This window comes from Coregonus clupeaformis, chromosome 35 (genome assembly GCF_020615455.1).
Source record: "Coregonus clupeaformis isolate EN_2021a chromosome 35, ASM2061545v1, whole genome shotgun sequence".
NCBI classification, from domain to species: Eukaryota; Metazoa; Chordata; class Actinopteri; order Salmoniformes; family Salmonidae; genus Coregonus; species Coregonus clupeaformis.
In genome coordinates this window covers 42,099,596-42,113,101 of record NC_059226.1, presented here as the reverse complement: position 1 = coordinate 42,113,101, position 13,506 = coordinate 42,099,596, and the positions used below count along the sequence as shown (strand labels likewise).

Below are 13,506 nucleotides of genomic sequence, written 5' to 3'. Positions count from 1 at the left end.
ACAGTAACAGTAACAGTAGCAGTAACAGTACCAGTACCAGTAACAGTAACAGTACCAGTAACAGTAGCAGTAACGGTAACGGTAACAGTAACAGTAACAGTAACAGACAGTGCTATGTCCTCACCTTATCCAGGTAGCTGTAGCTCCACACCTTGCCGTCTATGAACGACCGTGACAGAATACGTCCCTGAGGGTCAAACTCTGTCCTCTCGCTCATACTGCCCCTCTGCAGCCCCACCAGCTGACCCGTGGTCGAGTATGACACATTCACTACTGCCAGGCTGCTGCTAGGCAACCACATGGCGGGCCGGCCCTGCGCGTCGTACATGATGCGGAGCGTGAACTTGCGGTGGTCGTCGTAGATCTTCTCCGTCCGAGTGTTGCGGTCGAAGTCGATGGAGAGGAGGTTACGACCATGTGCCTGGAGGAAGATAGAGAGTGATGTCATCTCTGTAGGCAGAGTAAGTGATGTCATCTTTACACATAGTCAGTGATGTCATCTCTAATGGCTAAATGACACACAGAAAGGAAGTGATGTCATCTCTGTAGGCAGAGTCAGTGATGTCATCTCTACACACAGAGAAAGTGATGTCATCTCTGTAGGCAGAGTAAGTGATGTCATCTTTACACAGTCAGTGATGTCATCTCTGTAGACAGAGTAAGTGATGTCATCTTTACACATAGTCAGTGATATCATCTCTCTAGACAGAGTAAGTGATGTCATCTCTAATGGCTAAATGACACACAGAAAGGAAGTGAGGTCATCTCAGCTCACCCTCAGCTTCCTGCCAAACACAGTGACCTTCCCCTTGGTCTGTTCCTTGCGGAGCCGCCACTCGATGGAGTTGAGTCCGTTGTCTGTGGGTAGTGTTATGTTCCTACGGCCGATAGTAGGACTGACCGACCCGGCCAGGATGTGGGGCTCAGTGTGGAAGCTGATGCCCATCCCGTTGGCATACATCACCCGCAGGGTGCCGTTGTTACACAGCTGGTAGCTGTTCCTCACCTGGTCTGTAGGGGGCGATAGGGACAAGGAGAGAGAAGGGAGTTATCATATGAGTTGGCTCCTCTACTGGCATCTTCCTGTGTTATGTTTATATGCTGATTCAAGATAAAGTCTCAGATTAAATTGAAATGGATTTACGCTGCCCTTCACAAGCAGAACTCCTTCCCTGAACAAAAAAACGAACAATTTGTCGTATGATTTGTTTGGCAACTTGTCAGTATCGTTTCTGATCAGCAAACTCCACACTCAGAGTGAACAATAATGAAAGTAAATGTGCGTCTGGTTTATAGAACAGCTTGCAAGCTTGCTAAATGAATAATCTGGCACTCTGTCATTTCATATTTTTTATCCCCCACTCAAACACCCACAAACATATACACAAAACAAAACAGTGTCTGATGTGGCGTAGCCTCTGGAAAGCCACAGGGTGATTGAGGGTCCGTTCTTCTTGTTAGATTCCTCTATCAGAGGCACAAAGAGCAGCAGCGTGATAACAACGACGTGATTGAAGATAAGATAACAGTGTCTGTCCGGCCGACGCAGCGGAAGACTCTTTTATTTCATTAAAAAAAGGCAGGGGATCACACACGCATGCTTGCACGCAAACACACACACACATACACACATAGCGCCTTTGAGCCTCCACCACCATAAACGGCAGTAATCCATAGAGCCAAGTTGTTATAAACCTCCAGGCAGCATTTTACACTTCAAACACACAGAGATGGCTTTCTGTCGACTCTGCAGTAGACTACCCTCTCTCTATCGGAAAAATGTATTTGTGATAAAAACGGAGAGAGAGAGACAGAGATATAGTTGAGAGGGAGGTAGAGAGAGAGATGAGTACTTTACTTTACTATTTATAGTTTTGGACTACTTTTACTTTTACTTCACTACATTCCTAAAGAAAATAATGTACATTTTACTCCATACATTTTCCGTGACACTCGTTACATTTTAAATGCTTAGCAGGACAGGACAAGGGTCCAATTCACACACTTATCAAGAGAACATCCCTGGTCATCCCTAGTGCCCCTGATCTGGCGGACTCACTAAACACAAACACTTAATTTGTAAATGATGTGTAAGTGTTGGAGTGTGCCCCTGGCTATCTGTAAATGAGAAAAACAAGAAAATGATGTTGTCTGGTTTGTTTAATATAAGGAATTAGAAATTATTTATACTTTCACTTTTACTTTTGATACTTAAGTATATTTTAGCAATTACATTTACTTTTGATACTTAAATATATTTAAAACCCAATACTTTTAAACTTTTACTGGGTGACTTTCACTTTTACTTGACTCATTTTCTATTAAGGTATCTTTACTTTTACTCAAGTATGACAATTGGGTACTTTTTCCACCACTGACATAAATTATGTAGCAGATATAGCATAATGGTAGAAAGATTATGTGGCCTTTTCTGTAACCTACAGGCTGGAGATAAAATGTATGACAATGTAATGAGACAGACACTTTTTACATCATGCAGGTTTCTCCAATCAAATAACCAGAGGGAACAAAATCTAGGCCACCTATAGTCCACACACAGAGACGCATACAAAGCTCTCCTTCGCCCTCCATTTGGCAAATCTGACCATAAGTCTATCCTCCTGATTCCTGCTTACAAGAAAAAACTGAAAAGCAGGAAGTACCAGTGACTCAATACGGAAGTGGTCAGATGACGCGGTGCAGGACTGTTTTGCTAGCACAGACTGGAATATGTTCCGGGATTCATCCAATGGCATTGAGGAGTATACCACCTCAGTCACCCGCTTCATCAATAAGTGCATCGACGACGTCGTCCCCACAGTGACCGTACGTACATATCTCAACCAGAATCCATAGATTACAGGCAACATCCGCATTGAGCTAAAGGCTAGAGCTGCCGCTTTCAAGGAGCGGGACACTAATCCGGACGCTTATAAGAAATCCCCCTCTGACGAACCATCAAACAGGCAAAGCGTCAATACAGGATTAAGATTGTATCCTACTATACCGGCTCTGACGCTCGTCAGATGTGGCAGGGCTTGAAAACTATTACGGACTACAAAGGGAAACCCAGCCGCGTGCTGTCCAGTGACGCGAGCCTACCAGACGAGCTAAATGCCTTTTATGCTCGCTTCGAGGCAAGCAACACTGAAGCATGCATGAGAGCACCAGCTGTTCCAGACGACTGTGTGATAACGCTCTCGGTAGCCGATGTGAGCAAGACCTTTAAACAGGTCAACATTCACAAAGCTGCGGGACCAGACGGATTACCAGGACGTGTACTCAAAGCATACGCGGACCAACTGGCAAGTTTCTTCACTGACATTTTAAACCTCTCCCTGACCGAGTCTGTAATACCTACATGTTTCAAGCAGACCACCATAGTCCCTGTGCCCAAGGAAGCGAAGGTAACCTGCCTAAATGAATACCGCCCCGTAGCACTCACGTCGGTAGCCATGAAGTGCTTTGAAAAGCTGGTCATGGCTCACATCAACAGCATCATCCCGGATACCCTAGACCCACTCCAATTCGCATATCACCCCAACAGATCCACAGATGACGCAATCTCAATCGCACTCCACACTGCCCTTTCCCACCTGGACAAAAGGAACACCTATGTAAGAATGCTGTTAATTGACTACAGCTCAGCGTTCAACACCATAGTGCCCACAAAGCTCATCACTAAGCTAAGGACCCTGGGACTAAACACCTCCCTCTGCAACTGGATCTTGGACTTCATGACGGGCTGCCTACAGGTGGTAAGGGTAGGCAACAACACGTCTTTTAGGTTTAAAAAAATTAAGTTTGCTGACGACACAACAGTGGTAGGCCTGATCACCGACAACGATAAGACAGCCTATAGGGAGGAGGTCAGAGACCTGGCAGTGTGGTGCTAGGACAACAACCTCTCCCTCAATCTGAGCAAGACAAAGGAGCTGATTGTGGACTACAGGAAAAGGCGGGCTGAGCAGGCCCCCATTAACATCGACGGGGCTGTAGTGGAGTGGGTCGAGAGTTTCAAGTTCCTTGGTGTCCACATCACCAACAAACTATCATGGTCCAAACACACCAAGACAGTCGTGAAGAGGGCACGACAACACCTTTTCCCCCTCAGGAGACTGAAAAGATCCTGACCGGTTGCATCACCGCCTGGTATGGTAACCTCCCGAGTGGCGCAGTGGTCTAAGGCATTGCATCGCAGTGCTAGCTGTGCCACTAGAGATCCTGGTTCGAATCCAGACTCTGTCTTAGCCGGCTGCGCCCGAAGACCCATGGGGCGGCGCACAATTGGTCCAGGGTAGGGCAGGGATGTAGAGCATACGGGGGGCCAGTATGAAAAAAAATAATGTATGCACTCACTAACTGTAAGTCGCTCTGGATAAGAGCGTCTGCTAAATGACTAAAATGTAAATGTTACTACAGAGGGTAGTGCATATGGCCCAGTACATCACTGGGGCCAAGCTTCCTGCCATCCAGGACCTATATACTAGGCGGTGTCAGAGAAAAGCCCCAAAAATTGTCAAAGACTCCAGTCACCCAAGTCATAGACTCTTCTCTCTGCTACCGCACGACAAGCAGTACCGGAGCACCAAGTCTAGGACCAAAAGGCTCCTTAACAGCTTCTACCCCCAAGCCATAAGACTGCTGAACAATTAATCAAATGGCCACCCAGACTATTTACACTGATCCCCCATTTGTTTTTACACTACTGCTACCCACTGTCTATTACCTAGCTGATATTCAGAGCTCAAATAGACTAATTGATTAGTCACAGGAATCAGGACTAATAAAGCGGTGGGCCTGATACCATTCCGGCCCTCGAGGACTGGAGTTGCCCATCCCTGCTCTAGGCTATACCTCAGTAAGCACGGACCGACGCTGACTCCTTTTGGACGTCTTTTTTTGGTCCTGTCTGGACTGGAATTCTTTTTTGGGTGCAATCCGGACCGCCTTGATTTCCACATCCATGGACGTTGTTTTTTGAATGAAAAGTGAAAAGACGTATTTTCCGGACGTTGAAATCAGGTTCATTTTGGGTTCTGAATGAAAGTTGAAAATAGGTATTATCCCGATGTTGAAAATAAATATTTTCCGGGCGTTGAAAAAACATATTTTCCAGACGATGAAATCAGGTTAATTTTCTGTTCTGAATAAAAGTTGAAAATATGTCATTTTTAGAAGTCTATGTTTGGGCCAAATCAAGGATGGTCCAGACCGGACAAAATCTGAACCAAACATAGTCGTCTATGATCAAAAAACAACGTCCATGGACGTGGAAATCAAGGCGGTCCTGACCAAATCTGAACCAATTATTTTCACCTTTCATTCAGACCCTAAATTGGACCTAGCTTCAACGTCTGGAAAAATATGTATTTTAGCCATCTTTTCAACATCATTTTGCTTACTGGGACTATTCTTGTAGGGGCGGCAATTTTTTTGCCTGGCAGAACGGCCAGGACCGGCCCTGGATAGACACACACAGAGACACACAAAGACACACAAAGACACAAACACACACACACACACACACACACACAGAGAGAGACACACACAGAGACAGATGCCTTAGATAACTCTTGCTGTTCCCACTAGATCAACTACTTTTCTCCCATTACTACCCCTGGGTTGGAGCTCTGTATAGATAGACAACCATTAATACTCTGAGACACTGCTGATTTAATAACACAGAAGTCTGCAGTCTAATTTGAACGTAGTTACAGCTTGACTGTGGTATTGATACTAATATGCTGTATCCCACTTTGAACCATGGTGTGTGTGTGTGTGTGTATTTGTGTGTGTGTGTGTCCCTTGCACTGTGGGGTGTGTGTATGTCCCACCTTGTACCACGGTGTATGAGGCCTCTACAGAGGACAGGTTGGTGATAACAGTGACGTCATCGTCTCTGCTGGAGCTCTCTATGTCAATGTTGATGGAGCGTTCTATCTCCCGGTGCAGACTTGTCACCATGCCAGTAGGATAGGTTACATTGGTCAGACGACCTTCACTGTCATACCTGGAGGAGAGAGACATATAGAGGTTACTTCTCACTGTCCCACCTGGGAAGATAGTGACAACTAGTGATGAAATAGTCTTTAATCAATGTGATTTCAGTGTTGTCATTTGTAGTCCTTTCAGTCTTTGATGGCCTTCATTGAAGCATACAAACAAGAGAAATAGGGACAACTAGAATATTTCAAAATGAGCGCTGAGAAATTGTGATTTTCCTCTTTGGTGTAGATAGAAGAAAGAATGGAATATGCCAGTATGTCAGAGTGCCATATGTTTCTGTCACAGGCCAGGAACCCTCCTCTCCTCTCCTCTCCTCCTCTCCTCTCCCTCTCCTCTCCTCTCCTCTCCTCTCCTCTCCTCTCCCTCCTCCTCTCCTCTCCTCTCCTCTCCTCTCCTCTCCTCTCCTCTCCTCTCCTCTCCTCTCCTCTCCTCTCCTCTCACAGCTTACTGTTACAGAGGAGCGCTGGGAATAGCTGGTCTCTGCGGATTCCTCTTAACATGGCAGATCTCAGAACAGCAGAAAGTGTGTGTGTGAGTGTGTGTGTGTGCAGTGACCAAAGCAAACCTCTATGGACCTCTAACTTCTATCAGTTCTGTGAGCTCTGACTGAAGCGCAAACTCCAGGGTGCAATGACAGAAGTTAACTCCAGGGGGCAGCAGTGGGCTGTGAACAAATCCTAGCTACAGTAGGTGTGTTCCAGGCAATGCAGCTAATATGAGTCCCTGAGTGCCGCTGAAGTGTTCGCTTCAACAGATGCATAAAAACACCCCACATCCCACTCACTGGTAGAAGGTGGTCCATCCGGTCTCGTCAGCCTTGGTGGCCAGTAGTCCTGTACTCCCAGAGTACCCCAGTAGGGCCACCTCCTGTCCCTGGGCTGAGACACTCCTCAACCCCCCAGCAGGGTCCAGACCCAGGGTCACCACCTGGTTCTCTGGCAGTAACACCAGTCTGAGGAGGCCAGAACTCCCTCCCTGGCCCAGACCGTCCCTTCTCACCCTGACAGTGTTGTTGCAGTTGTCCACCACCGTGGCTAGCTCTCTGTCCGGCCCGTAGGTAAAGTTATATAACGGTTCTCCAGTGATCAGACTCACGGTCTGTAGATGTTGACCGTCACCATTGAACACGTAGAGCTCCTGTTCCCGTGGTGAAGCAACTTCGTATTGTCCCATCATCGATCCTGATCCCGCCCCCGGGGCTGACGGGCTGGGCCGGTTGGCTCGTACGGCTCTGATGCGTATGTTGTTAAGATCGGCGATGAAAAGCGTTCCGTCGGGTGAGACTGCGAGCGAGGCGGGGGAGTTGAGGCCGGAGTCGGGCGCGTAGCCGTCGTCACCGTAGAAACAGTTGCAGTTGACATCATTTTTGCAGTCGCAGTCCGACGCGGCGCCGGCCAGCAGAGACATCTCGCCGTTAGTGGACACCTGAGTTAGAGGGGGAAGGGGAGAAAGAAAGACAGAAGGTTTTAGAATAGAGATGGAGGACAGAAAAGTTCAGTTTCAAGTTTTAATGTCATGTGCACAAGTACAGTGAAATGCATTTCTTGCAAGCTCTAAACCCAACAATGCAGTAAGGTGAAGTTACTTTTTTTATGTTTCAAAACAAACGTGTTGTCGTACCTGTCTGACGCGGTTGATTTTCTTCTCGTCTGTCTCAGCGATGTAGAGAACTCCGGTGTGAGACAGGGCGATGGCTGTAGCACTCTCCAACGCAGCGTGGATGGCAAGCTTACTCAGGCTGTAGTCTATACCTGGAACCTGACAATGCATGGGCCGCCCTGCTATGATGCTCACCTGGGGGTGATAATGTTATTTAAGATACATATAATATAATAATACATATATGATAATAGCATCATGATATCGTTTATATCATGATAACCGCTCGTATCGCAATAACTGATTATATCATGATAACTTTTCATATTACGATAGTTGCTTAATCGCAATAACTGCTTATATGGTGATAATTCATATGGAAGCAAAGCTCACTTGGTGGTTCTCAGTGATGCGCAGGATGACGTTGTTCTCCAGTACGTACAGAGAGTTATCCATGGGGTTTACTGCCAGGTCTGTAGGCCACTCCAGACGCACCTGATAAACACAAGAACAAAAAAATCCAGGATTGATCACCAAAGGGGCATAACTAATACACAATACAAAAGTATGTGGACACCCTTTCAAATTAGTGGATTTAGCTATTTCAGCCACACCCGTTGCTGACAGGTGTATAAAATCGAGCACACAGCCATGCAATCTCCATAGACAAACATTGGCAGTAGAATGGCCTTACAGAAGAGTGAAGAGCTCAGTGACTTTCAACGTGGCATCGTCATAGGATGCCACCTTTCCAACAGGTCAGTTCGTCAAATTTCTGCCCTGCTAGAGCTGCCCCGGTCAACTGTAAGTGCTGTTATTGTGAAGTAGAAACATCTAGGAGCAACAATGGCTCAGCTGCGAAGTGGTAGGCCACACAAGCTCACAGAACTGGACCGCCGAGTGCTGAAGCGTGTAGAGCGTAAAAATCGTCTGTCCTCGGTTGCAACACTCACTACCGAGTTCCAAACTGCCTCTGGAAGCAACGTCAGCACAATAACTGTTCGTCGGGAGCTTCATGAAATGGGTTTCCATGGCCGAGCAGCCGCACACAAGCCTAAGATCACCATGCATAATGCCAAGCGTTGGCTGGAGTGGTGTAAAGCTCGCGCCATTGGACTCTGGAGCAATGGAAACACGTTCTCTAGAGTGATGAATCACGCTTCACCATCTGGCAGTCCGATGGACGAATCTGGGTTTGGCGGATGCCAGGAGAATGCTACCTGCCCAAATGCATAGTGCCAACTGTAAAGTTTGATGGAGGAGGAATAATGGTCTGGGGCTGTTTTTCATGGTTCGGGCTAGGCCCCTTAGTTCCAGTGAAGGGAAATCTTAACGCTACAGCATACAATTACATTCTAGACGATTCTATGCTTCCAACTTTGTGGAAACAGTTTGGGGAAGGCCCTTTCCTGTTTCAGCATGACAATGCCCCCGTGCACAAAGTGAGGTCGATACAGAAATAGTTTGTCGAGATCGGTTTGGAAGAACTTGACTGGCCTGCACAGAGCCCTGACCTCAACCCCATCGAACACCTTTGGGATTAATTGGAACGCCGACTGCGAGCCAGGCCTAATTGCCCAACATCAGCGCCCGACCTCACTAATGCGCTTGTGGCTGAATGGAAGCAAATCTTTTGGCCATGTAGTGTATTTTCAGAATTTTACAGGAGACCGAAAACAAAGCGTTGATTGTATGTAAACCAGATCAGGTTGTTTTCAACAAGTTTTCAATGTTCAAAACTGATTGAAATGGACACTTATGTATTTTTGGCTCCAACAAAATCAAGTTCCTCCCTCCCTCCCCTCTCCTCCTCCCTCCCCCCCTCCCTCCCTCCTCCCTCCCTCTCCTCCTCCCTCTCTCCCTACCTGGCTGATGTCCATGCTAGCGTCACAGCTGAGTGGTCGTACTGCGGTCAGGTCGTTGGCGCCCAGTAGAGTGGAGAGGATCCCGTTTTGGTCAACCTTACGGATCATAGTGGCATCCACGAAATACATCAGACCATTCTTATCCACAGCAATACCTGGAGAAACACACACACACACACACACACACACACACACACACACACACACACACACACACACACACACACATAGACACACAAACACACACACACACACACACACACTACATGAGAACATTGTTATCCACAGCAATACCTGGGAGGGGGAAGGAGGAAGTTTTAATTCACCTTAATACGTAAATGGGTGCAAAATAAATACATTAGGCCAATAAATGTTATGTTATAAAATGCACCAACTTGGTAATCAGTAAGTTATCTAAGGATGATGACCTTGGAAAGAATTTGGAGCATTTGTCGACCTTGTAGCATTACTTTCCAAAGTCCCTCACAGGTAACTTTAGTCTGTGTACTTGCAGTTTCACCTTTCTGTTTGCCAGCAAAAAGTTGATCAAAAGTCTTTGGAAAGTGAAGAGTGATATGATGCACTTATCTCCTGTCCCCATTTTACCCATTAGTTGTGCTGTGTGTCAGTGGTGTCACTCTGTCTATAGCAGGCAGACAGACAGACAGATAAATAGACAGACAGTCGTGTCTGCTCTCGAAAACACACCACCATAAATATAACTCTCCCAGAAAGACTGATGTACACACAGACACACCGACAGACAGACAGACAGACAGGCAGACAGACAGACTGATGTACACACAGACACACAGACACACCGACAGACAGGCAGACATGCAGACAGACTGATGTACACACAGACACACAGACACACCGACAGACAGACACACCGACAGACAGACAGACATGCAGACAGACAGACATGCAGACAGACTGATGTACAGACTGATGTACAGGCAGGCAGGCAGGCAGACAGACAGACAGACAGGCAGACTGACAGACTGATGTACAGGCAGGCAGGCAGACAGACAGACAGACAGACAGACAGACAGACAGACAGACAGACAGACAGGCAGGCAGGCAGGCAGGCAGGCAGGCAGGCAGGCAGGCAGGCAGGCAGGCAGGCATACTGACAGACAGACAGACAGACAGACAGACAAACAGGCAGGCGGACAGGCAGGCAGACAGATAAACAGGCAGGCAGACAGATGGACCTTTGGTAGGAGAATAAGGGAGGGAGGCAGAGAGGATGAGCGGATGAGAGGAGAGCTGGGGGAAAGAGAGAAAGGAATAGCAGTGATGGATAGAAGCAATGCCATGGAACGGATGGAGGAGTAGAGAGGGAGAGGGGGAACAGCGTGTCTTTGAACAGAGAAGTACTAGCACACAGGGGAGGAGAGGAGGAAAAGAAAAAGAGAGAGGCCAGTGACAGAGAAGAGCTGGAGGGCTGAGAGAGAGAGAAAGAGACAGACAGAGAGAGGGAGAGAGAAAGTGGACTGACAGGGCTGATAAGTGCTGGCTGGCTTTGTATCTGTCTGACAGGAGATGCGCACACACACACACACAACACACACACAACAAACACACACACACACACAACACACACACAACAAACACACACACACACACACACACACACAACACACACACAACAAACACACACACACACACAACACACACACAACAAACACACACACACACACAACACACACACAACAAACACACACACGCACAACACACACAGACACAACACACACACACACTGAGGAAATGTGACAGGGTGACATCTTTGACAGTTTGGTGTCAAAGCGTTCTTCTTTTTGATCCATGCTTCATCACGTGATATCATCCTAACTTCAGCTGTAATCTGGTTTATAACCTCCTTCTGCTTCTGCCCTGCTTTACTTTCACTACTAGACGGACAATTAGTTTCTTCATCAGTCTTCTGATATCAAAAAGGAAAGATATCACTACTACTTTCTCCTACTAGATCATTATCCTACTGTGGTCCTCTGTAGCTCAGCTGGTAGAGCACGGCGCTTGTTACGCCAAGGTAGTGGGTTCGATCCCCGGGACCACCCATACACAAAAATGTATGCACGCATGACTGTAAGTCGCTTTGGATAAAAGCGTCTGCTAAATGGCATATTATTATATTATTAATACCAGCATCTCATTGGTGTAGTACAGACGTCCCTTCCTTCCCTGTCCTAGGTACACTTCGGAACTCATGAGGGTACTGTCCGTGCCTTAGCCCTCAAGGTTTGGAAGATCTCTTTGTGTTTATGTTGTGTGTGTGTGTTGTGTGTGTGTTGTGTTTGTGTGTGTTGTGTGTGTGTGTGTGCGTGTGTGTTGTGTGTGGGTGTGTGTTCCTCTGCTCCTCACCTTTGGGGCTCATCAGTGTCGCCTCAGTAGCTTTGCCTCCATCCCCACAGCGCTCGTCAAAGGGCAGACACTGCTCTCCCGTCCCAGCAACCACCTCTGCGTTGTCCGACAGAAGCTGCCCGCCCGTCAGCGAGCGCACACGGTAGATACGCCGTGAGTTGGTATCCGAGATAAACAATGCTCCCGTTACCGGGTCAATGGCCAGGAAGTACTTATGAGTGGGGTTGTTACTGTGGGACAGAGAGAGAACAATAAAGTTATTGGAATTTGAATTGAATTGAAGAAAAACTACTTAGATTAAAACAATCTTTGTGATTAAAGTAACTCTAAATTACTGCTTCTATTTAACTTTTAGCTTGGAATTTCTAATTTAATGGAGGAGTGAAGCATCTTACCTGTGCCTGAAGTCTTTGTTCCTTCAAGGGATAAGAAGACAGAAAAAACAACCCAGGACAAATGTTAATGTAATGTGAGAGAGAGCTAGCTGTAGTGTTTCTGAAGGGACAACAGAACGACAGACAGAGAGAGAGCTAGCTGTAGTGTTTCTGAGGGGACAACAGAACGACAGACAGAGAGAGAGCTAGCTGTAGTGTTTCTGAGGGGACAACAGAACGACAGAGCGAGAGAGAGCTAGCTGTAGTGTTTCTGAGGGGACAACAGAACGACAGAGCGTGAGAGAGCTAGCTGTAGTGTTTCTGAGGGGACAACAGAACGACAGTGCGAGAGAGAGCTAGCTGTAGTGTTTCTGAGGGGACAACAGAACGACAGACAGAGAGAGAGCTAGCTGTAGTGTTTCTGAGGGGACAACAGAACGACAGACAGAGAGAGAGCTAGCTGTAGTGTGTCTGAGGGGACAACAGAACGACAGACAGAGCGAGAGCTAGCTGTAGTGTTTCTGAGGGGACAACAGAACGACAGACAGAGAGAGAGCTAGCTGTAGTGTGTCTGAGGGGACAACAGAATGACAGACAGAGAGAGAGCTAGCTGTAGTGTTTCTGAGGGGACAACAGAACGACAGACAGAGAGAGAGCTAGCTGTAGTGTGTCTGAGGGGACAACAGAACGACAGACAGAGAGAGAGCTAGCTGTGAGTGTTTCTGAGGGGACAACAGAACGACAGACAGAGAGAGAGCTAGCTGTAGTGTTTCTGAGGGGACAACAGAACGACAGACAGAGAGAGAGCTAGCTGTAGTGTTTCTGAGGGGACAACAGAACGACAGACAGAGAGAGAGCTAGCTGTAGTGTTTCTGAGGGGACAACAGAACGACAGACAGAGAGAGAGCTAGCTGTAGTGTTTCTGAGGGGACAACAGAACGACAGACAGAGAGAGAGCTAGCTGTAGTGTTTCTGAGGGGACAACAGAACGACAGAGCGTGAGAGAGCTAGCTGTAGTGTGTCTGAGGGGACAACAGAACGACAGACAGAGAGAGAGCTAGCTGTAGTGTTTCTGAGGGGACAACAGAATGACAGACAGAGAGAGAGCTAGCTGTAGTGTTTCTGAGGGGACAACAGAACGACAGACAGAGAGAGAGCTAGCTGTAGTGTTTCTGAGGGGACAACAGAACGACAGACAGAGAGAGAGCTAGCTGTAGTGTTTCTGAGGGGACAACAGAACGACAGAGCGTGAGAGAGCTAGCTGTAGTGTG

The 13,506-nt window shown here is 47.2% G+C and overlaps 1 protein-coding gene across 1 annotated transcript in view; it reads right to left on the bottom strand.

The window, feature by feature from the left end:
* Window positions 1-13,506, bottom strand: part of LOC121538006 (teneurin-2-like) — a 29,531-nt gene that overhangs the window by 12,644 nt on the left and 3,381 nt on the right. The window contains exons 4-12 of the mRNA XM_045211124.1: window positions 12,257-12,277; window positions 11,862-12,091; window positions 9,474-9,628; window positions 8,002-8,103; window positions 7,630-7,803; window positions 6,794-7,434; window positions 5,838-6,013; window positions 776-1,011; window positions 125-421 (exon numbers count right to left, since the gene is read on the bottom strand). Coding sequence (XP_045067059.1) covers window positions 125-421; window positions 776-1,011; window positions 5,838-6,013; window positions 6,794-7,434; window positions 7,630-7,803; window positions 8,002-8,103; window positions 9,474-9,628; window positions 11,862-12,091; window positions 12,257-12,277 — 2,032 coding nt within the window. The remainder of the gene's footprint in view (window positions 1-124; window positions 422-775; window positions 1,012-5,837; window positions 6,014-6,793; window positions 7,435-7,629; window positions 7,804-8,001; window positions 8,104-9,473; window positions 9,629-11,861; window positions 12,092-12,256; window positions 12,278-13,506) is intronic.